Source organism: Strigops habroptila, chromosome 7, assembly GCF_004027225.2.
Source record: "Strigops habroptila isolate Jane chromosome 7, bStrHab1.2.pri, whole genome shotgun sequence".
In the NCBI taxonomy this organism is placed as follows: domain Eukaryota; kingdom Metazoa; phylum Chordata; class Aves; order Psittaciformes; family Psittacidae; genus Strigops; species Strigops habroptila.
Window position 1 is genome coordinate 25463053 of NC_044283.2, and position 24593 is coordinate 25487645.

At 35.3% G+C, this 24593-nt stretch overlaps 1 protein-coding gene across 10 annotated transcripts in view; it reads right to left on the minus strand.

Moving 5' to 3' along the window:
* Positions 1–24593, minus strand: part of ATP8A1 (ATPase phospholipid transporting 8A1) — a 106575-nt gene that overhangs the window by 6359 nt on the left and 75623 nt on the right. For all 10 annotated transcript variants that reach the window (XM_030491498.1, XM_030491500.1, XM_030491499.1 and 7 more), the window contains 6 exons: positions 22612–22690; positions 18902–18963; positions 14982–15038; positions 14106–14213; positions 2394–2482; positions 1902–1994 (listed from right to left, as the gene is read on the minus strand). In XM_030491498.1, the coding sequence (XP_030347358.1) occupies positions 1902–1994; positions 2394–2482; positions 14106–14213; positions 14982–15038; positions 18902–18963; positions 22612–22690 (488 nt within the window). The remainder of the gene's footprint in view (positions 1–1901; positions 1995–2393; positions 2483–14105; positions 14214–14981; positions 15039–18901; positions 18964–22611; positions 22691–24593) is intronic.

Sequence of the window (24593 nt, forward strand, 5' to 3'; positions counted from 1 at the left end):
AACTGAAGTAAAAGTAGCTGAATTTGGGAATACAGGTGAAGTCTCAGGAATGCAAGTATGGAACACTAAAAACCTAAGTTTCCTTACTTTCTTCTACATCCATAAGATGTTCCCCTTTTAGCACTGTCTACGACTACTGTCTGCTTCCTTTTCTGCAATTCATTCTTTTACAAGTTTGCTCTTTGCAAAAGAGCACACGGCGCACATTGCTTCTGGCTCAAAGCTCAGCACATTGACATGTAGCTTGGTTAATTTAGAGGAAGATCTTGCCCTGAAGCTGCCTGAATGAGCACTGCCACTGGAGAGAGACATCCATAACAATCAATTTAGATCACCTTTAAAGGTAAGAGAACTTATTCTTGCAAACACTAGTTGGGTCCTGAAACAATGAAGGAAAAGGATGCTCAATGCAGGAACTGTCATCAACTAGGGTATTTTGCAATCTGAAGCTGCTGCTACAATGACAGCATACAGAGCCTGATGGGAGACACTATGCAGGCATGTGCTCCTACGTATGCCAACACGCTAGACTAAGTGTTCCATAGGTGGTAGGATGAGCTTTCAGGCCTCATGGTACCGCCTCTGGTATTTGTTCATGGTACCAGGGAAGATACTAGAATGCCACTAGAGACAAAATGTTTTTGTGACAATAATTTCTAGGAAAAGAAAGGAAAAATAGGAGCAAACACAAGCTGGATATTCCACCCATTAGAAATGGTGGTATCCAACGTAATTTGGTTTCAACCTGGCAAATCCTAGTAAGCTGATGAAAGAGGGATTCAGTAAGATTGAAGGAGAAAGGGAACTTAAGTATCTTTATGAACAAAAGGTACTTCCTGAAAATTGAACCTACAATAAAACAAGTGTCTGTTTGTGTTTCTTCCTTCCCCCCCCCCCCCCCTCCCCCCCCCGGTCTCTTTCTGTGCATAGCTTGGTAGGAGGAAAGCCTTCTTGGCTAAATCCTTTGCCATGAAGATACTAAAAGAACAGCAATCCAAAGGAAAGAAAGAACAGGAAAATCAAGTATCAAGATTTTTTTTAGACTTCACAAAACTCATGAAAATGAAGACAAGGAAAGAAAGCTCTATCTCAGCCAAATGGCACGAATGAATTGGAAGTAGGGGAAAAGGGGACTTTGGCACCTCATACTCCCATTCAGCAAGTGCTTGCTATGAGTTCAGTTGGGGTTAAAAAGTCTCAAGCATTTTGGTGAGTGCACACCTTTAGACTGAGTTTACATATAGAAAATTGTCCAATTGTTCAGATTTACCTTCTCCCTTGTCAGATTACTTGTCTAACCCATGGAGAAGGATGTAATAAAGAAATTCTTGTGGAATCTTCAGTTACAATTTTTTCTTACCTCATACAGGTTAGTCAAATTTGTTTGCTCCGGACTGACATCAGATTAAAAGCCAGCTTGTTCTATTAAATTTCAGCAAATCTTAGACAGATTTTGCTCTTTGTCTCTATGCTACCAACCAGGTTTTAAATTTTTTATATATATATATATATATATATATATATATTCTTTTATTTGTGCTTAGGCCAAATTTGTAACTATACTAGTGAATGATGTAGGTTTAAACTCAGTTTGTGACTTTGTTAACACAGTCTAAAGTAACACAATCGAAATCTGTCTCAAGTTTGTTCTATACGTAATATCTAGAAATGTAACAGTCAGCTACAAAGAAACACATCACTTTAAGCCTTTGGTAGAAACCTACATCTAAGCATCTGAAGAAACATACGGGCTTGGTAGACCAGAAACGTCTTTTAGATGCCTTTTGCTTGTATGGATTTTGAAAAATAACCTTTTGTCTTTGATACATGTATAAGGCTGAAAATATTTAGCTTTTTTTTTTTTTTTTTTAAAGACAACAATCCACAGATTTTTACAGTACCTCTTGCCATGCACAACTGCCCCGGGATCCTCAGACTTTGCTTCCAACTCCTGAACTTCATCTACCAGTGTCTTAAATGTAGCTCTCTTTACTCTGTAAGTAATAAAAAATACTGCCAGATTTACTCTTCTTGAAAGTGAAAGAATAGATCGTTTTAACACTTACATAAGCATTCAATTTACAAATCCATTTTTCCCAGATGACTGAAAATTAATCTTTACAAGAAGAAATATAAAGCTGGTTTAAATAATGTCTTTTATCAGCTGTTCTTGCAAATTAGAAACAAATATTTATTAAAAAGACATTAAATTATTGAAACATTTAAAATACTACTAATGCTTATAATAAAGTTTGTCAAAAATAAACAAGGTGAAAAATAATTTTTTATAATCACCAGAGCTGATCTTAATTTGTTTTTCTTATATTAGTAATTAGAACACATATTTAAAAGTCAGTACTTTATCCCGTAAACCTCGGCATTTCTGTACTCACACTTTGTACACTACATCAAGAAGTAAAGCTGTCATAGGAATACAGAGAAGTCCCATCCAAAACACTCCAGAGCTGAACATCATAGCTGCCTGGAGGCAATAAAGCACAAAATGTAATGATGTCATGACAAGAACTAGGAAAAAATCCCTAGAAATCTAAATTACTCGGCTGAGAGTATCAAAAGCAAATTTAAAGGAACCATTCTAGACACTCTAATGTGAAATAAAACTTGAACTCCTTTCTAAAATCCCGAGTCGCTGTAGAAATCCAGTAGACAGAAAGTACTAATTCATGTTAAGAAGCTGGTGGACAGACCACACTGCTTAGCTCTTTAAGGGGGGGAATCTATCCCTCCACAATCCTGCTCTACACCACTGCACTGACTGTAGACATTTCCATTAAAATCAGATTTATCAAAAATCCACCCCCCCCCAATCTTTGTCAATACATTATGAGCACAATTTCTTATTTGCAATCAATCCTAACAGATTCCTGACCCTTGATATGTATACTGGACACGGTTACAATCATTTTGCAACATAACTCGGATCACTCATTGTACTGCAGTTCCCACACTGCCACAGATTCCTGTTCAACAAACTGCTTAAAAATGAGAACTAAGAAAAAAACTAATTATGGAAGTATGCAACACATTGTTAAATGAAGATCTAACACATTAATGCATGGTGAAATATTTGCAAACCAGATCACTGCTTTTAGCTGTGTGTCTGCTTTTTTATACACCACTTTATATGAATACATAGGAATTTCTGCTGTTCATGACTTGGTCTGTAAACATACTAAAAACTAAAACACACTAAAAAGCCAAAACAAACATCATAATGTATGGACATTAAAGGAAAAAAAACCCCTTTAATCTACCCTTGTAATTCATGCCCAAGTATCTACATCAGCAATATTATGGATGCAAGGAGTATGATAAATACATAATGAAGTATATTACTGAAGATTGTTTTGCAGTCAGTATTAAAAATACCTTTATAATGTAATTAGATTGCACAGAGGCTGAATGTAACGTTGCTACACAACAATACCCTTTCAAATCCTTTGCTTCATTACTTGGAGACTAATACCTTTCAAAGGTTAAACCTCAGTATGTAACTAAAATATATAAGCTGATATTTTCCTAATATTAATTAGAAGAAAATTATTAGAAGAAAACTGCAGGTAGCTTTCAGCACCTGAATCTAATTTCTGAATGCGCTTACATGAACATTTTAGAATTACACTTGCTATGTTGATGCGTAAAAACAAAAGTGAACTATTTTCAGGAAAAAAAAAAATCTCATTCTCTTGCAAATAAAATGTTCTGTTTACCTTATTTTTGTATCCAAATTCCTATTGGCACTGATTCTTTGGAAAGCATAAGAATATATTTTAACTGAAAATTTGATAAACTTTCCATAACCACGTTAAAAGGACATAGATATTGCCTGAAATTCTAGTAATTATTTCTGCCAACAGCTGTCAGCAAAGGTGTAAACACTGAGCAGTGACAGGTTCAAAATAAAACAATTCACATTTTCAATGGAGGGAAAAAAAAAAAAAAGAAAATTTTGTATCAGTAAGTGGAGAAAATGCATTAGCATAGTCACTTTATAAGCAAAACATGACTTTTGACATATTTGATGAAACAGTAATTTCCTTAAACCGCAGCTAATAGGAAATGTCTATCACAACTACATTTTGCAAGACATTTTATAATTACACAGCAATCAGAGAGACCAAGTTTCCTATAAACAAGCATAAAATACAACTTGAAGTAATTACGACTCTAACTTCCTATTATTAACAACATTTTTTTAATTTGTAAGAACATAGCAAAGAGCTGTCCTTGCCTTAGCCACCCTGTATTAAATGTTTGCTGGTGAAACAGCAAAAGTGATAATGTAGGTCTTAGGATGTTAATTCTGACTATTGTAATGCTAACTATGAATGAAGGAACAACTGGCGCCTACTATTCAGTCCATCCAGCCTTTGGCTTTACAAATGAACAACATGAATTGAGGGAAAAAAAAAAAAGTTTTTCTGCGTCATATTTGAAAGCCTGTCAGATTTTTTTTCCTTTACAGAGTTAATCCAAACCTAAAAGATTTAAAGCTGACATTCGCATTAAAGACAGAGGGCCTCTTTGTATTTTTTGGACGAAGAGGGGAAAAAATAAAATCCCACAGAGGTATTTCCTTCCTTTCTGTACAAGAAAGCTCCCCCCTCACTCTGTAGAAAACATTTTTGTCTCTAACTTTTCACATCTCTCTACGCATAGGCAGGTCATCTGGGAAATGGCAAACCAATCCTTTTCAGACAATGGCACTAACAGGAGCAGCCTGTTCTGGGGATGGACTCTGGCTGCCTCTGGTCGTGGTTTACAAATTGTTCCTAATGTGAGAGATTTGTGGTCTATGCCAAGTTTTCCCCCTTTAGGCCTTGTGAAACCAAATGGAATCTGCCACAAAAGTGGCTCCCAGGGGAATTCAGAAGTAATCCAAAATGAGAGCTGGGAAGCCTAGTTTATTGTAGGACTTACAAATCCTGCAGGGAGGATAAAAAATTTGTTGTATGTGTAGCTCATGCTTAATGTTAGGGCTTTCTAAAGTGAATTAACATAGTTTATTCAGTGCAATGCACAGATTTTTGTATAAGTTCTTATAAATAAATAAAATAAATTCTGAGAAATACTCCCTTTCATCACTTAGTGGCAGATTAGAAATATTGGCTGTAAAACATTTTTAATGCACTGATGAAGATGTACTGTTAGGAAATTACATGCCAAAATGAATAGAGAATATTCCTTTTTTCTTCACTATGAAATGATCTGCCAAAACAGCCAGCTCAGATTTTAAAAAGCCTCCTAAAAGAGAGAAAGATGAAAAGGACAGTAAAACTCTTGCTGCAGAAAGGCTTATGAAAAAACTTTTCAGTTTATCTATTTCAGATATCATCTAGGTAGGTATCTTCTCCCTATAAACTACAGAACCGCCCAAATAATACCTCTTCAACACTATCAAACCAGCAAGAGCTTCTCTTCTCAACAACCTACAGAGACAACACCACTAGTTTTAGTTACCTGCATGTGTTTGCCTTCATACATGCCAAAGTACTTACTGTTGTTGTATTAAAACACATCTGCAGTAACTCAGTGCAGTGAAGTTCCTACCAGTGATGCCTCTCATCTTTCTTTATTATTTAGAGTTTAAAAAACATCTCACAGTTACTATTAAGAACTACATAGGAGCTCTGCTTATTAGGTGTATTAAACAGGGAGTCTCTCCATTTTCTGCAAATACAAACTGAAGCCTTACTGGCTTCCTCAGAAAGGGATGAAATGCAAGACTGCACCTTATTACATGTTCTTGTACTAGCTTAGAATGGCTGCTCATTTTAACTTTGTGAATTAAGTTTATAGGCATTTAATTCCTTCCTTGCATTTTATGAAAGCTTAGGTTACCTCAATAGATATTTCACATTTGGAAAAAAAAACCCAAACAAGCCAGCAATAAATCATGGTGCCAGAAATAGCAATTAGGAAGAGAAATTATCAGTTGCTACCTTTGTTAAGTTCAGACAGTAACACTGACGGAAGTATTTTCAAAGATAAAGTGCAAGGAAATAGTAAAGAAAAAAGGTTTTACAATAAATATTAATACCTGGAAATTTCCTCAAAAAGCTGGAGAATGATACACAAACAAAAAGAGCTTCCCTGAGAATTAGGAAGAGAAAGAAGTTCTGTTAGCAAAAGTCTGGCTAACAAAGTTGTGCTACAGCTTGAACTAACATACCTGAAAAACAACCTTTAGAAAATTAAAGAGAATCAGCCACTTGGATGTGGAATCAGATAAGCTAGCAAGGTTAGATACATCACACTAATTTTAATTGTGCTTGTAATCAGAGAACATTAGTTGTTCTGCAAGAGAAGGCTAGACTGTCCTCTTTTGCCTCAGAGTAAAAGATGCACAGGGAGACCTGGGTTGAACCAAAGATGATATAAGAAATAGTATCTGGCAAAGGAGATGTAAAGCCATGAAGAACAGATGAGTTCTGATGGTTCTACAGAGTTTGTCACCAGGATAAGGGCAGTCCACACTGCAATAGGTGTAACAGGAAGGAGTACAGGAAACATTGAGTTTCAGTAGAATTTGTAAAGAACTGAAGTAATTCCTCATTACTGCAAATCAGAAGACAAAGTTGCTATGGAGAAAGTAGGCAGCTGAATATGATTAATCTTTTAAGTGTTGCTGTATTCATAACTACAACAGGAATGTGTACTGAATTCGATTAATAACATTATAAACAGAAAAAAGTCCTGTAACTTTTGATTATAAAGGAGATTACAATAATAGCTGAGGAAAAGAATTCAGTTAAATGCCAATACCAAGAAAAGACTAACCAATAAAAAAGAATATTAGAGTGGTAATGTTATCAAGACAGACCATCATAAGCAGAAAAAGTAAAATTGGTAGTTCAAAGATCAGCTCTGTGGTTTCTGATTGTACCTGTGCAGTCACAGAACAAGAATGAGAATGTAACTATTGAATATGGAAAAGGATCTTTGAAGTATATCTGGGAATAGCATATTCTGACTAATAAGTATCTAGTACTAGACTAAGTATAATTAAACCATGAAGATCTGTGGACTCAAAATGAAAACTACATAATGGGAAAAGATAAACCCCTTATGAAAATATTCTGGATTCCTGAAGTGAAAGACTAAAAGTAAACTCTGTATTTAAAGAACTAAATAAGCTAAAATATCTTAGTACCAGTATGGTAACATAATTTTAGGCTCTCAGATGAAGATAGATGACTAAAACAGATATGTGTTACGGGATGAATTCTGATTCACTTAAAAAAAGGTCTTCAATAAATCATTGAGATTTTTTGAAGTAATATTCTCCACAAACATACATTGAAAAATTTTATTTCTCTAAACAAGAGGTTCACATAGGTGTAGAGGGGAAGACAGAAAATGATTACTGATTATTGTTTTGTAAAGACTCACAGGTCTGTAAAAGACAAGCTGGGAAAAAACTTGGGAGGGAGGTCAAAATGTGCTAAAAATGGGGAAAATGCTTATAGGGGCCTTTTGCTGAGAATGGGCTTGAAAATGTTTTTGGATACGAAAGACCATAGCTTTTGTTGTTTAATTTCAATGTTATTGAAAACTGTATTACAGAGATGCTCTCTAAATAAGTAATAGTTCCTCGCTGAAAGTTCAGTAAACTCAATTACTCCCCCCAAAATGAAGACCCAGAATTCTGGATAATATTTTAATCCAGATCAATAACAAGCAGTGAAGCAGGAAAAAAACCCCAAAAAACCCCCTAACTCAGCATAACTACCCCAGATATTAGCCATTGAAGAATGGTTATTTTCCACAAGTTTTGTGATAATGAAGTAAGAATTGAGAGACTTGGGTATTCGTTTACCATATAAGGCTCAAGGCAATTTTTAGAAATACAGATTGTCAACTGAGTTATCTTACAGGTTTCCTTAAAAGCATGGCACAGTACTTTTCTTGTTTCATTGAGAAACTTAAAGAGAATCATTACTTTTCAAATTTTAGAGGCATTATTTATAACTCCCCTGCTAACACTGAGGAAAAGTACCACAGTAATTTTCTTAAATATACAACCATTTAAATTTATTTATTATACTGTATCCTGCAAAAGTTATTAAAATAACACTCATCTGGTTTTAAAAATCCAAGAGACAAGTATCCATTAATAGCACCTTTTACAGCTGGAGGGACAACACAGCAGGGAATAAACCCTAAGATCCTCATAGAGAAGCTGTTGATGATCAGGCTGGATGAACAGCCAGTGAGGTAGACTGAAAACTGGCTGAATGGCTGGTTCCAGAGGGTGGTGGCACAGCCTAGGGGGAGGCCACTAACTAACAGCATACCCCAGGGGCCAATACTGTGGTCCAGTCCTGTTTAACACCTTCATTAAAGATCTGGATGATGGGGTAGAGTGTACCCTCAGAAAGTTTGCTAATGACACAAAACTGGGAGGAGTGGCTGATGCACCAGAAGAACCTCAACAGGCTGGAGAAATAGTTAAGGAACTAACACTGTTAATATAATGTATTCTAATACATCTTTCCTACATGGTGCAGCTAAATCATCCTACAAGGAATATTATTGTTTTTCGCAAAGATTCTGCAAACCTCAATAAAATGATCTAAAGTTCGGTAAAATACAGGCTTGTTCCTTAACTTCAATTTCCGTCAGTAGTTTTATAGATCCCCTGGGTCAGACAAAGCAGAAACAGATGGTACTCTGGAGAACTTTACACTGCATTATCTACGGTACCACAATAAATTAAAAAGTTCTGCAGATATTGAACTTTTGCTTTTAATCTCAATGTCATACTTCTTATTCCAGTGTTATAATTTTAAGTTAATTTATTAGTCACATAGGTGTATAAAAAGAAGCCTAACAACTCGAAGCACGTAACAGTAACAAATCCTAAAGAATCAGCAGTTGCACGAGTGTGAAATATACAACAGGTTGGTTTACTCCAATACAGGTTTTCATCTCAAAGCACAACCACACTTGCCCAAGAAAGAGAGAACCATATCAGCTTAGAAATGTATCTATTTTATAATTTAAAAAAATCAATCTGCTTTTTTAAAGTGACATTAAAAACAAAAGTAGCCTTTGGAATTGCAAGGATGGCAGCATTAATGGAAGGTTCTAGCAGCTTCACAGCCTACTGACATGAATGGTAATGACTCTTATATGTGATGCAAGTTACAGAAACTTCATTAATTAATGAAATTATTGCAAAAGGACTACACAGATATAAAACCATATAGCAATTTAATCACAGCATCACTTATTTCTTTCAAGTACTTACAATGCGCAACATGACAAAATACAGGCAATGAGAAAGTTCTAGTAATTCACTGGATCACAGATTTAAAATGCATTTTATTCAGCATCACAGAACAGCCTTCTGTGTATTGGAGTTTCAAAGAAGGAAAAATTACACCTACACAGTAAATACCTCATCAAATATGAAGAGGCTTGGCATTTACTTTTAGATATTTATGCAAACTACACGTGGTTTAAACTGAGAAAATAGTGTAATTTGTTTTAAAAGATACTGAAAGTACACTTAACTTACTCTCTTTGTTAAAGTTCTACATAAAGAAAAGTATCAACTTCAGTTATATCAATGTAGTAGAGAAAGAGATCTAGGCAATTGATTTACTCAAGTCTGCAATGAAAACATTCTAGTCTGCAGTGGCACCTTTTTTGAAAGTAAATGGAGATTATTTTACGTAATGGGTCAAAACAGATGTCCTGCACTATGACCCACTTCTCCATAATGGTGTTAAATTTAACAAAGAAGGTTTTTGGTTGGTTCGTTTTTTTCTTGTTTGTTTGTTTTTTGTTTATTTTTCCCCTTTCTTTCTTGTGTATCTATACTTAAAAGCACATTTTTTACAGGTAAAACATTAAGAAAATAATCTGTAAAGCTGGTTGTTCAGATGCTGAAGAGATTACTGAAGATTAACACTGCACTGTAATAAAGACTATGTTACAGGTACTGCGAGGTTGTTATAAAATCACTGAAAATTTTTGAAACGTTTTTCGTATTTCTCTCTCCTATGCTGTGTATGAAGTTCCCTTTGACAGAAGTCATGCCTTGCCACTACTACCAAAATTGTCCTAGCAGAAAAGGTATTTTAACACATTGCTATAAGAAGATAAAATTTGAATTCCTAATATTTTAGGATGTGTGTCTAGGACTAGAAGAATATATTCCCTAATTCTTAGAATAAAGTCAAGAAGAGAAATTTTTAAATGAGTAAGTCTGAAGTACAAACAAAAATAATATGAAGGTAAATAATAACTTTAGCTTTATTAATGATAAAATACATAAGTCTTGTTTAGACTACTAAAAGACTCATAACTTAAAGTTGATCTGCTGCAGTACCTGAAATAGCCATTGATACTATATCATTAACTACTTAGGTTATCACCCCTTTTTTATCATATATCCTCCAATTTTACAGCCCATTTTCCATTTTGTTATGCTTCATAAATCCCATTGCTTCTCCCACACTTTTCATCCATTTTTCCTTCTAGGCTGTCTGCAGAAAGACAGTGGTAAACTGACAGTTTTCATCTGAACATCATCAATAAGGGAAAATAAATGAAGTTTTCTTCACTAGGAACTTTTTTCAATTAAATTGGAATAGAAACTGTTTTAAGGCTGACAAAATGTAACTGGTTTCTTGTTTGAATATTGATTCTAAAGTTTTGTCAGAATTTTACAAAAGAAACATGTTTCAGCTATTGTAACCCAGATACCTGCTATCAGTCTCTAACAGTGGCCTAGACGATGATCAAAACTGCTGGCACTCTGCCAGAAAGCCATAATTTTTCATTTCACTGTATTTTCCTTTAAAGCACAGCACTCTACAGTCTTTCCTTCTGTATTACTAACACACAGCAACATATGTAAAAGCTAACTTTAATTATCTTCTCTACAATTGGAATGATACACAAGATGCTGGAAACAAAATTAGTTTAAAAAGCAGGGAAAACTTGCAAAAGTATATGAGATACTTGTTCCTTTGTTCAGTAAATTACTGGGTGATGCTTTGATACTAGAAGATGAACACAAACCAGCAATTCTTAGGATTTAACTTTGGGCTGGTAGCTTCAGTGCTCTAACGTAAGAGTGTTTTTGCAGCATGAACATAAAGCATTTCTTCTGTTACAACTCTATTTTTCTCTTGAGGCATTACCTTGTAGTGTTCTCTGTTTAAACATATGTATCAGACCTGTATAGGTATTTTATAGGAACAGATGAAAAATATGAGTTTCAAAATACTTAGATGAAACTTCTCTGCATCCAATGAAGGTTTTCCATCATCTCCATATGTTTTTTCTCTTCCCTTCAAGAGCATTCATTTTTTTTGGAATAGAATCAGCAATAAGCAGAAAAATCTTATTATTTTCATGACATTAATATGAAGAAGATAGTCTGAATCTCTAATACAGTGTTTCAGTAGGCTTCTTTTCTGTCTAAAAGAAGCTGTGAAAAAGGTGTTTGTAGGAGACATATCATCATCTAGTTGGCACTCAGTGGTTGGATTAATATTTTATCAAGAATACTGACTGGTAAGACTATAAACCTACTAAGGTAGAACTCGTTATCAGCTGTTAGGAGCTGAAAGAGAATACAGTTAAACTTTGTAAGGATTATAGTTGGTAAAATCTCCTTATAAATATACAGTTTATTAAAAAGGGGCATTTTGAACGAACATATTTTGAGGGAAAAAAAGCCCTGAAAATCTCCTTCAGCATAATTTATGAGATCAGGCTAGGGCGAAGCAGACAAAAAGCTACCAAAACAAAAAAATAAAAAAATGCAGAGGTCAGCTTTTAACTTGATAATTTAAAACTTGTTCACTTAATTTCTGCCAAGCTTACTTGGACAATGTCTTCAAGTCTGACTTGCACACTTGAAAAAACTAGACAAGCAGTATTTCCACAGGCAAGCAGAGATATCTAGATGGATTTGTTTCTGTCATACCACAAACTTGTCAAGAGTTAGATTTGTGGATCTTTGAGTTTGAATACTTATGGAAGGCCTGGACTTGCTTCAGATATATCCAGTGAATTCTGCCCTGCCAGAGACCACCTGGTCAGTGAGGGTGCTTTGAGGAGAGTATACAAAAATCCTGCTTTCAATCTGAGCTGCAGTATTCATTGACAGGACTTTTAGCCACACAGAGTACAGCTCAAAAAGCTAGACTAAAGCTTTTAAAATAAGTTTTTATGGCCTCTGATGGGTTTAGGAGACTTTATTCAGATGTTACAAACTTCTAACTATATTCTTAGGAAGCAAACAAAACCAAAACCAACTTCATCCAACAATACCCCCCTCAAAAAATGCATGCACATACACGAAATCTACTATATACACATGTGCATAAGCAAACATACTAACAAAAAACCCTACCCATTTCAAGTACAGTTACAGTTTTATAACAACAAATAAATGAATTTAGGTTCATAAAGTGTCATGCTGAATTAAAACCCCAAGAGTATTTATTTTTGTTGACAGCTTCCTCTCTTTACAAAGAACTGTTTTTCCAAGTTTGTAAGAATTACATTCCCTTCAAAAATATCTTTTTCTCACAATAACTTCAGACATTGAACACATACTAAGTAAAATATTCAGTTATTTCAACAGTGAAGTAGCCACCTTTATGTCATACCAAGTATAACACACCCTACTAATTCTATTCTGCTTATCAATATAAAAGTTCTTGTCTTAAAAAACAATGTGTAAAGTTTTACAAAATCTCTAAAAATAAAAAATTCCAAAACCATCCTATTTCTTCTATAAAATACAGTGTATATGAAGAAAAATGCTAAAGTATGACAGCTTCAATTACTTTAATTTAGAATAATGTACGTAATTAATTTTGAGTTGCTGAGCAACATAGTAATGTAAAAAAATCTACATATATACCTGGGTAAGAGGTTATAATAGAGAGAAAAGCCAGCAAGAAATTATATAATTTCAAATTTTTTTTCCTTAGGTGTACAAGTACTTAAGTTAATTCCTTGTGCTTTCCATTAAAATGCAGTAGTTATATAAATGCCTACATACTATTTTTCCTGTAACTGCTTATGTAGGAGGTGGGATTTGTGGGTCTGAATTACCTCCAAATGAGGGAGAGAATGCACCTGAATTTCTGCATCCTGCATGAATTTTTAAATTGCTGAATGCTATCACAGTGGTGGAGTTAAAGGCACTCACACTTGTATGGGTATAAGGCCTGGTTTAGGTAGCATGCTTTGACAACCATTAGAAGAATGTTTTTCTGAAACAAGCAGGTATTCTTAGTTTTGATCCCCACTGAGAATATACATAGAACTAACTCCTCAGCTCAGCAGGTACTGGCCATGCCTAGAAGCAGATATTAGTAGTCTGGGAAATTAATACTAAACTTCAGATGTTTTTGGATATCAATGGTTTTGAGATTTGGGACTCAAGTTCCAATTAGATCAGCACAGGCAGCAAGTAAGCATCTTGTATGAATTCAGTTCTATTTGCAATATTCAGAGCAGGTTTACACAAATGGCATAATAAATGAAAAAGAAACCAGTAATTACTGACAAAAGGTTAACGATACAGTACAATGATGCATTCCAAGCAGCACATTAATAGAAAAGTAAATGAGTGCATGTCAAGCAGCTGCTCATGCAGTGTTACAGCACCTCAAATTTTTTGAGGTGTTTTACAGTTTCAAATATAGCAAATTCGTAAAATTGAAGATCAAGAAACTGCCTTAACCAATGCACTACTTGTGCTACTTCATTATAAAAAAAACCTTCCAGCCAAGTAAGCACTGTAATTCTGAGTTCTGAACTTCGAAAACTTATCTTCAGAAAATTAAAACTTACTAAAGAACTGCAAAGCAGCTTACCTGTCTACTCTTCTTCACTAGACCCTATAATGATAGCCTGTTACTTGAGCTCCATTTTCACAAGAGTAAAAATCCATTCTGTTTTAAATAAGCATGGTTACCACACTGAACATATAAAAGAAGCAACCCTCTTATGCACCTTTGGTTAACAGGATTCAATAGTGATTAGTACTAAAGATTGAAACATTATTTTTTGTGCACATTCAGACAGTAGTTAAAATATACTTTTACCTCTCCTGACATATCGGGTGCCATAGGAATGACTGGCCACAAAGAAGAGTAGATTCCAAAAAACACTACCCAAAGTGCTATGCTGCCCCAGATAGCTATATGGCTGAACTGTTAAACAAAACAAAACAAAAAAAAAAAAACAAACAGAAAAATCATCACAAGTGCATTATGACATCAAAAAAAGATCTTTGCTACTTAGTATTTACAATGCAAATCTGATGTACTGGATGAAATTCCCATGACTTGTAGTAATTTAACTCTGCTACTTCAATTAGTTACTTCTTAATGCAAAATCATAGGATCATAGTATAGTTAGGGTTGGAAAGGACCTTAAGATCATCTAGTTCCAACCCCCCTGCCATGGGCAGGGACACCACACACTAAACCATGTCGCCCAAGACTCCGTCCAACCTGGCCTTGAACACTGCCAGGGACGGAGCATTCACAAAATCTTTGGGCAACCTGTTCCAATGCCTCACCACCCTCACAGTAAAGAACTTCTTGCTTATATCTAATCTAAACTTTCTCTGTTTAAGTTTAAACTCTTTCCCCCTTGTCCTGTCACTACAACGATACCTTCAGCAGCAATATTAATGCATTTTAAGCAAATTTAAGTACAATCAGTTCAGAGTAATTTGATTTTTCTAGTTTAAGGATTACTTTTAAGTCTTATCCCAATGTCCTTCTTTTCAATATAAAGCATTATTTTTTGCATGTGCATATTCTGTCTTTCCATGCAGTAACCACAGTTTAGTTTGATACTGTGTGGAGGGCTGACAAACTGTAAGGGTGTAATATAATAAATGAGAAAAAAGAACATAGTTATTCATCATATCTTATAGAACATTTGAGAATATGGAAAAGACATTTGCTTACCAAAGTCCAATATGAGGTCTCCAATCCAGCCTTCAAACACACAGTCAGAACCACAAACTTAAAGAGAGAGAGAGAGGATTCTTAATTAATCTGAGAATCTTAGCATACAGAATTTATTAGCTTGGTTGAACTTTCAGGAGAACAGAAGAAAAAGTTTAATGATCTTCATACTTCATGTTTACTTGCACAAATGAAATAAGGGAAAGGATAATCAATCTCTTCAATTTAAATGTGATTTCCTTAATAATATTCAACAAAGTGCTATGTGTGTCAATGCACCTAGCTCTTTTTATGGAGCAGTCTCTGAAAACATCATGTTGTTGTCCTGTAGGACATGCTCCATTTTAGTTTAGATGAGCAGTAGCAGAAAATTTATAATCTCACAGCAAGGACTAACTGATTCAGGAAAATCTCCTTCTTTTGAAATTCACACAAACAAAAATTCTTAGCAAAGAAATAGTTATTAAATTTTGTAAATCACATGTGAATATGTATTGCAAGTTTTGCTTTGTGTGCAATCTGAAGAACATGAGGCTGAAAAACTGAGTCACAAAGACCAAGCTCCAATGGTTACAGCTATAGTTTCAACTCTAGTTTGTTGGCCAGGTTGGCAGCAATGATATACATGAATTTGTCTGTGGCTGAACTTCAAGAAGACTCAGAAATTCAGAAGAAATTTACTTCAATCGGAAGCTGAAAATAACTGGTTAAATATAAATGACAATGTCTGTGCGCTATGTTTGGTGCACAGAAAGATACAAATCCTGCCAGAAAGCTTTCACCCTAGTTCTGTGTTTATACTTTTAATTTTGGAAGCTCCTATTTCAACTATTGCTGCATTATTAAGAACAAAGAAAGAAACAAAAACCACAAAAAAACCACAGTGCTACAACTCCCTTATATAAAACACGTGTGAAATCTAATTAGAAGAAAATTAAGGGCCATGATGAGTGTTATAATTTACTTAGTCTATCCAGTTCTGGTGCTATATTTGGATGAATGAAAAAAATGAATTATGGCAAAAAAAGTACTCATCTGGTACCCCTGCTTGCTACTTTTGAGTTGGTCATAAGAAATAAAACATCCTTTAAGATCATGTCAGGAATTCTCATTGCATAGACAAAACGTATACACAAAACAAACACTGCATGTCTCTATAAAAGGAGATACACTCTGCGTGAATATACACCCTCCTTGCATCTTAACCAACACCCCTAACAAAGTCACAAACTATGCACAGCAGCTTCCTCAAGAATGTGGGTTTTATAGCTCCCTCTCCCCACCTTGATCCAAACTAACAACAGCTCACTGAATCTTACCCAGGAAACAATCAAACTGGTATTTTGTATAAAGCACTGAGCTTCTTTAAAAAGACCTCTCAAGAATGGTCATACAAATATTTTCATGGCACTCCTATTTAAAATTTATGTTTGAAGAAATAATTAAAGGACACGATATGAATTCCATGCACATTCCTGACTTCCTTTGTGGATCCAAAGAAATTATATTAATTTCCGAATCCCTTTGCTACTGATTTTTGCCCAACTGATAAACGTAGACTTCCTAAAACCAGACTAAAAGTTGTAGGAAGAATGAGAAGTACCTTAGCCTTATGATTTTGATATTTTAAAACAATGACTGACAACTGTCAGTGTACACACACTGCACATGCACAGATATTTTTAAAGTTTTTAGTTCTCCCTTCTGCTCCCCCAGTTGTGAAAGTCTCTCAGATCTTCATGTGTTTTCCAGACCTCCTTCAATTCCTGTGCAAGAGGAGGAATACATCAATTGCAACATCCACCTCTCCCCAGATTTTCAATCTGAAGTGGATAATCTAGAAACCAAATGAAAAGGCAGGTTGTCTGGACTTAAAATGGTGAAATGATGTTTTCTTGGGGATTCTCTGCCATTCTGCAGGTTAATAGCAAGCAATTAGCCTCTGAAAATGGTGCAGTTTCAGCTCTCCTAGTTGAAAACCAGCTGCGGAAGGTGACAGAACAATTACACTGACTTCTATTTTAGCATTTATGGATACAGCTTGACAAAGAATAATGAGTAGCTTCAGGTTACTATACTGAAAGTATCAGCAATTAACTAATTTCTGAAGGTGGTGGAAAAGATAATGTTACTACAAATGTGAAAATGCAAGCTTTGATGTTTGTGAGTCAGCTGATGTCACAGATGATACTCAGATGTTCTGCAGTTCTGTAAGATTTCAAGACTTATCCATCGATAGGTGACAATCTAAACAGTACTTTTTGAATGCTCAGTAATCCAGTAAACTCTTAGCACAGCATATGTAACCCTGTTTACTCCTGGTGTCAAGCTTGGCTTTTGGAAAGAAGCGCAAAGTGACTGGATAGATGAAGTTCTAAGATTGCTTCAGGAAAGAACATCAGCTGTGATTGCAGTATGTTGAATAGTTGGATTTAACAAGTCTACAGTGCTGACTCACTCTACAAAATGATGGCCAATACAAAGGATACTTTTAGAGCAATCAAGGAAAGGAGATGCTATCATAAAACCAGGCTTAGGTGCTAAGATAAGTAAAGTTATGCAACTCATGTATACATACATAAAATTCATAAAATAAACTGTTGAATGGAGCAAGATTGCAACTTCTAAGTACAGTGATCAGTGAAACATTAGGATGAAAATAAGGTGAAAACCTGGCGCACAGAGTGCCTCTCCCCAAGAAGAACCTGTTTTACTTAGAGCAACAGGTGGTTCTGGTAGATACTCTTACAAAGTGCTTATCAATATTGGGGAAAGCTGTGACACTCAGATAAATGTCTGACTTCTAAGCGCTGCTTGGTGTTATGAGATCATAATACAAATAGACCTGTGTCAGTTGACCTGCTTATGTCAGGATTGAGCTATGACAATGACTGTGACCTTACATCTTAATTTTATTAGGACTTACACAGAAAACACCCAGAATATTCCATCCATCCCCCTAATGGAGATCAGTTCATCATATGATAGATTGCATGATCATATGCGACTACTGCTGACAAAACATGCTATGCTTGCCTCTTGGAACAGGGAAAGGGAAGTGTAGGGGAAATAAACTTTTAAGAGAATGTGTGAACAAACAAAGCGTGCCTGAAGGAACCAGTTTAAAGGCCATGTACTGACTGGCAGAAGAAACATTTTATTTTAACTGGCACAGAAGCAGGAAATACATAGAAGGGGCTGTGTTTACTAGGTCTTTTATGCTCTTTAACCTTTCTGGTTAGCTGTCCAGAAAACACTATTCAAAATGTTTTCTCATACATAGATGTTGACTGTAGCTACATTCTCAAAGGGCTAATTCTAGAACATTTTCCTTTTATCTGTGTTATGATATCTCCCTATTCCCTAAGGAAAGAGGTTTTTTACAAGAATTATTTGTATTGAAAATCAGATATTTAGCTTCATGAATGTATTCTAGGACATAAAAGATTAAAAGAAAAAACAAACCAATAATGACTAATATTTCTGAGAGTAACAGAAGATTACTGTCAGGTGTGGGACAGGTGTCATTCTGGCAGTTTGGTTGTCTCTGAAAAGACATCCCACAAACCTTGGTTCCATGTGGCTCTAATCCCTCTTTCAAAGCCCCATGATAAATTAAGAGAGGGAGAACAGAATTTTATCTTCACAAGTCCACAAACCAGTTCTAGTAAAGGATAGGTGTATCTTCTGCATTTTTATTAAACTGCTTTGTTTTAAAAACTGGAATTAGAATGCAAAATATACTTCAAAGCTTCTCAAGGAGTCATTCAAGAGCTATTCCTACTCTTAAGGCACTGCAATGAATCAAGTCGTCTATGTAGAGAATTATAAATAAAAATAGAACCACATCTCTTTAATAGTTAAAGATAGAGCCAATATAGATAGACAATAGAGCACCAGATAACTATAGGAAGACTTACAGTGTATACAGTGTTTCCCAGGAGCAGGTAATCTGAAGTTTTGCCATTGCCGAATACAGTACCTGGAGAAGGAAACAGTGATAAAAACATTTAAGCACTCACAATTGCAGTATCTGTATATAAAATCTTTTTGATACAAAAAAGATGGTACCATCTCTACAGGGTACTAGCAGAAGATTTCACCTTGAACTCTACTGAACAGTAGAGAACTATGACTTTTATAATTTGTAATCCCTTAAAACTTTCAGTGACTTCAGGAATTATGCTAGAAATAGGAGCTTTTTGCAACATCATATCTCAAAATGAGTAATATTTTATTCGGTAATAATTTAGAGTAGCCTTTACAATCAGAGATACAGTATCATACCTTCAGAAAAATATGAAATATAATAGCTACAGTGTACGTTGATTGTAACATATAAGTAAACACAAAGCTTAGAGAATCAGATTTTCACTGATTCTGGATATTTCTGGTATAGAAATTTATCTTTGCTCTTATCCATATTTCTACAAAATATACCCAATTTTAAATCTTGAGATGCTTGCTATGAATAACATTTTCAAAAGTTACTCAACTGAAATGTGTGGATTCATATAAATACATATCCATTTTGCACACACGGATACACACACAGCATTTATACAAAGAGTCAGTGCCCTAAAGAGATGTGTCTGCATAAAATTCACATCTACTGTGGTTCTTAAGTTCAGAATTCTGAAGCAATGCATTTATGCCTGTTTAAGAAAACTTATTTTATGACTATTGCTAGAGCAGAGGCTTTCCTGATCCCAGTTCTATGGAATTTTTTGGCAGACATGGGACAACACACAACTAAACTATCCAGAGGGAATTTCTCATTCTCAATTAGAAGTACTGAGCTTGCTAAATTTTTATGTGTTCAGTTTAGAAATGCTTTTAGCACTCAAGATTGTTCATATACTGTGACTAAACCAGGAGACTTATTCTGCTGTAGAGGTTCTAATCACTGGGATACTCTTTTTACTGCCATCATATAAAAAGTTATCAAGATGCTGTGCATGTAGTAAGGAAAGATAAAAGTGCAAGACAAAAAAAAAAAAGGGAAAAAAAAAGAAAAAGAAAAGGAAAAGAATAAGAAACCCTGCTAATGCTGAGAGAAAGGCTGTTTTTCAAAAGCTGTGTGGGGAAAAGAATAATAAAGGTGTTTGGTTTTTTCCAGCCTTCATATCACCTTTACAATGAAATTAATTTTAGTCATGGATCAAGAGTGTTCCTTCTAAAAGCTTTTCAGGACCTGTGAGGCCAGTTTATCTCACACAAAAAACCCATCTATATACTGATGATTGTCTCTTCTGGAAGAGACAGCAGGTAGAAGTTCATACAAGTAGTCCTCCTTAACCTAGCTGTCTCCCATTACACAATGAGGAGCTCACCATGGCTGCCTCCTTCAGTCTAGTGACACTGGTTGCATTCCTAGCACTTCTCTGATTTAACTTTCTCCCTGGACAGACTAGCACACCACAAAGGACTACAAGAGCTCTAGAAGCCTGAAAACAAAGCTGAGACCATGGCTCATTTTAAAGGTTATAGAAAAGAAGGAGCAGTTGGTGGATTTACTTATACATGTAAGTCTTGCTTCTGCCATTTACTGTTATGTTCATGAAGTTTTATCAGAAGCAGCCTTTGTGAAGATTTATGTCCTTGTCACTTTTCATATACACATGACAGTCCATGGAGTGCAAACACTCTAGTTTTTTGTAGAGTACAATGGTTAGGTCCCATGGAGCAAATTCTGACAAACAATTCTTACAACTCTATACCTATTCTCCGATTGCGTATTTCTTGGTACACTCCACTACAAAGCATGCAGTTTGAAATTTTCCACTTAGAAAAAGAAAGAGGTAGACAAGTGAGACTAAATTGTAAACAGGAGAAAATACTCAAAGAAAATTATAGAATGAGTGCTCTGAGAGATTTTAATTATCAATATTTGATTTTCAATATTTAATAAATACCTGCTCAAACTTGCACTCCCCTGCTTTACGATATATACATAGCAGTAAAGAGCATAATGAGGATAAAACAAAGGAACAGGCAGGCAGCTAAGTCTGTTCTCATCAGATGTGCTGGGACTCAGCACCCTTATGAACTCTTACGCACAAAGCTGAGCTATCCCCCATTCTTCCCATTCCTCCTTTCATGTCTCAGGATCGTCCTTCTGCCTCTTTGCTAGGACAAGGTGGAGACCTGTTCTCAGAAGTTCCTCTCTCTGGTAGATCTCTCTGGCACTCATCAGCCCCTCCCTAGGAAACTAATAGTATTATTTCCCTTCCTCTTCACATGCACAGACATCAGATTTAATTAACAGCAGCTCCCATCCTGTACTCATGCAGAACTCTGCACCAGCCAGACCCATGGCAGGTTCTGGTCATACCACCCACCAATTACACAATCTCCAGGTCCCAGTTCTGCTCCCCTTACTCACCTGGCCTTTCCCTAGGAATGAAAGAGGAAGACAAAGCAATTCATTGAGACTTGTAGAGGCCACTTGCCAGCAGGTGAGTTCTAGCCCAGGGGCTGTAAGCTGTAGAGGCCTGTGCTACACTGCTCTCAGAAGTGCTCGTGCAATTTATCTCAGCTTTGCCATTCACACATGAACTCTACTCTGCATCACCGCATACACTCTTTAAACACTTTTCCATCATGTAATGCATGAATCTCTCACACGGATTGGTAACAGCTTTGAACAGGGATTTTGGTTTAGAGTATGCATTGACATTTTGGGACCTCTTTCCTCCTGGTCTGTCTGAACTTCTCCAATGCAAACCACTGCTACTGAGCTCACTCAAATCCAGCGTGATGTGAGTGGCCTTTCAGAGAAAACAGGCTGCTACCTAATTCCCTTTACCCATCAGAAGTCACTGAGCATAAAATACTCTGCAACAAGTCTTCCCCTTAACCTTTTCGAGCACAAGCAGCTGTGACCGTATCATTAACTAGTCTCAACAGTTACAAAATGTCCATAAGAGTATTTCTATCTTATATGCCAGGTCAGATTGCCTGGTTGTTTCAGGGAAACTGAGCAGACTATTAGTTTTACAGAAAAGCTGCAGCCCCCACAACATTGCCACAAACTGGAAGCAGTGCTTTCAAGTTTTGTCTAACACAGCTTTCCCTCCAACCACCCCATTTCCTTCTGCAGCTCAGATGCATACACAACAGTTGAACTAGAAGAGTGATGAGACTGCGCTGTCCAAGATGCCCCAGTTTCCTCTGCCACAAGCCAACTTACATAGATGCAAACTAATGGGTTAGTATGTCCTTGAAGTAACAGGAGAAAAGGTATACGAATCAACAATAAAAGTTTACAAAATGTAAGAGACAATGCAAGGGACAGTAGTGATTTAGGATCTTGTAGGTATTTACCATGGTAGCGTATTATATACAAAAACTAGCATAATTAAATAGCAATCTCTTTTTTGCCATCTTGTTTCGGTTTGCTTAAAACCTATTTATACAGTTTGACATATATGTACAGAATATTACTCCTACTTTTAAACAGATTAAAAAAACCCCTGTATTAAATATACTGCATCTACTCTAGAAATGGTATCTTGAGATTTAATCACACAAACCTGTTACCATTTATAAAGCTTTATTAACAAAAAAGAAGGTATTAAGGTATTTCATACCTTTCAACATTTATATTTTTATTTTTCCTAATACTTACCATGCTGGAGGGCTTTTAGTGGAAACCAAAACAGAATGAATGAGTGGAAGAGGCCATTTAAACAATGAACCCAGAAAACCTAAGGGAAAACAGAAAATCCATGAGAACCATTTGCAATAAACTAGCTCTGTGAACCCTGACCTTTCTTTTTATCTGTGTGTTAGATTCACAAAATGTGTTTTTGTCAGGCCACCACTGTGAAGTAATATAACTGACAGGCACTTTCTGCCTCTTAGCTCTTCATGGGTCATTTGTTTATTTTTATGCTTAGAAAAAAAGTGTGTATTATCTCCTTCTTTTAATTTCAAATCAGAAGGGAAATTAAAGTGTATACATATGGGAATATCATCAGAAAAATTAAACTAAACCAGACAACTGGAACAATTGCTACGTTCTAGGTAGGGACTTAAAAAGGACTCTAGCTTTTACAATTTACATTTTGTGTAATAAGAAATTTTGATGGTAGAACAATCAAAACCTGAGTTTTACATACACCCACCTACATACTGCCACATACAAAGGAATTAAAAAAGGACAAATAAAAGTATCTTCCTTAGATATCTTCTTAGATGCTACATTCTTGAAGTACATGGTATCATTATAATAAACTTCCTTTGATGTATTTGCTAAATAATTCGCATTTTACTTTCAAACTTATTTTCATTTGTAAAATATGCTTTCTACAAAGAACAGTATTAAGGATAAACAAGCTATTGATGCTTTCCATAATATATTGTATAAAGACATAGAAAGACTTAAATCAAAAATATGTAACCAATTTCCTGCAGTATAGCAACCATATTTTTTCATTAACAATGCTTCAGGCTATCACAGCCTTTATTGTGACTGACGGATGCGTATTATGAGTGTTAAGGTGCTCAAACAATTGAAATGAAGTTGCCTGCCTCACATTTTCCACAATGTCTCAAAGTCTTTTGTTAGATTATACAACTACACTAGGTTGTATGATCCAATTTACACTCCAATACTTTGCACATTTGAACTTGTGCTACTCATTAACCTTTGTCTCTCCTCCTTGCTATGTCATTACCAGAAGTTTTTATTTGACAGAAAGCACAGGTGGGTGCAAGAAAAATTAGTTCTACGTTTCCATTTTCCTGACCAATTCTTATTGTCACATGCTAATCCTTTAACCTCTGTCATGACCTTATAACCTTTGATCCTTTTTACCATAACAAACATCTGCATCAACATTCAAGGCAGTAATGTTTCCAAATCTTTAACACCAACTATTCAACTTATATAGGTGGGAATTTTGTAGCTGGGAAGTTTGTAGATGTTTACTCATAGCAAGTGTTGTATGGGAATAGCCACAGAATTTCCGATGAAGTCAACAATACATCTGTGCAATAATAAAAATATTAAGGTTTATTTAAAAACAGAAAAAAAAAAAAATCCAACAATTGTAACTCATGACTTACGTTATTTATTAAAACGATCACAACACAACAGTGGCTCTATTAATGGACTGCGAAAAGTTTGATATTTCTAAAGCATTCACTGTGACACAAGAAACAATTTTCCTTAGTTTCCTTACAACTTTCAGGTTTGTTTTTGTAGGTGAAGTGATGAAGCGTGGAAGAAATAGAAAAATCTCATATGCTTCAGTGAACATAGTTTATACAAATAATTCTATACAGATAAGGGTATTCCAGTTTTACAGCACAAGTGGCACAGATGTGAGAGCTAAGTATGCTGTATTGGCTCTACACGTCTATTACAGACCATCAAATGTAGGCATTGTTAATTCAATGACAGACTGAAAATGTCCAAGTTCAACATGCAATGACATTACTTGAAATGTCCCAATTATATTTAGAAAAATAAAATATAAAGTCTTATAAATACTACAGTATTCATGAAATTCCAGACTCAGGAACAAGTTTAATTCAGTTTTTTTAAGAGATTACTTATAGACAAGTCTGTAGAAATTGATTATATATTTTATATATTAAAGTGTC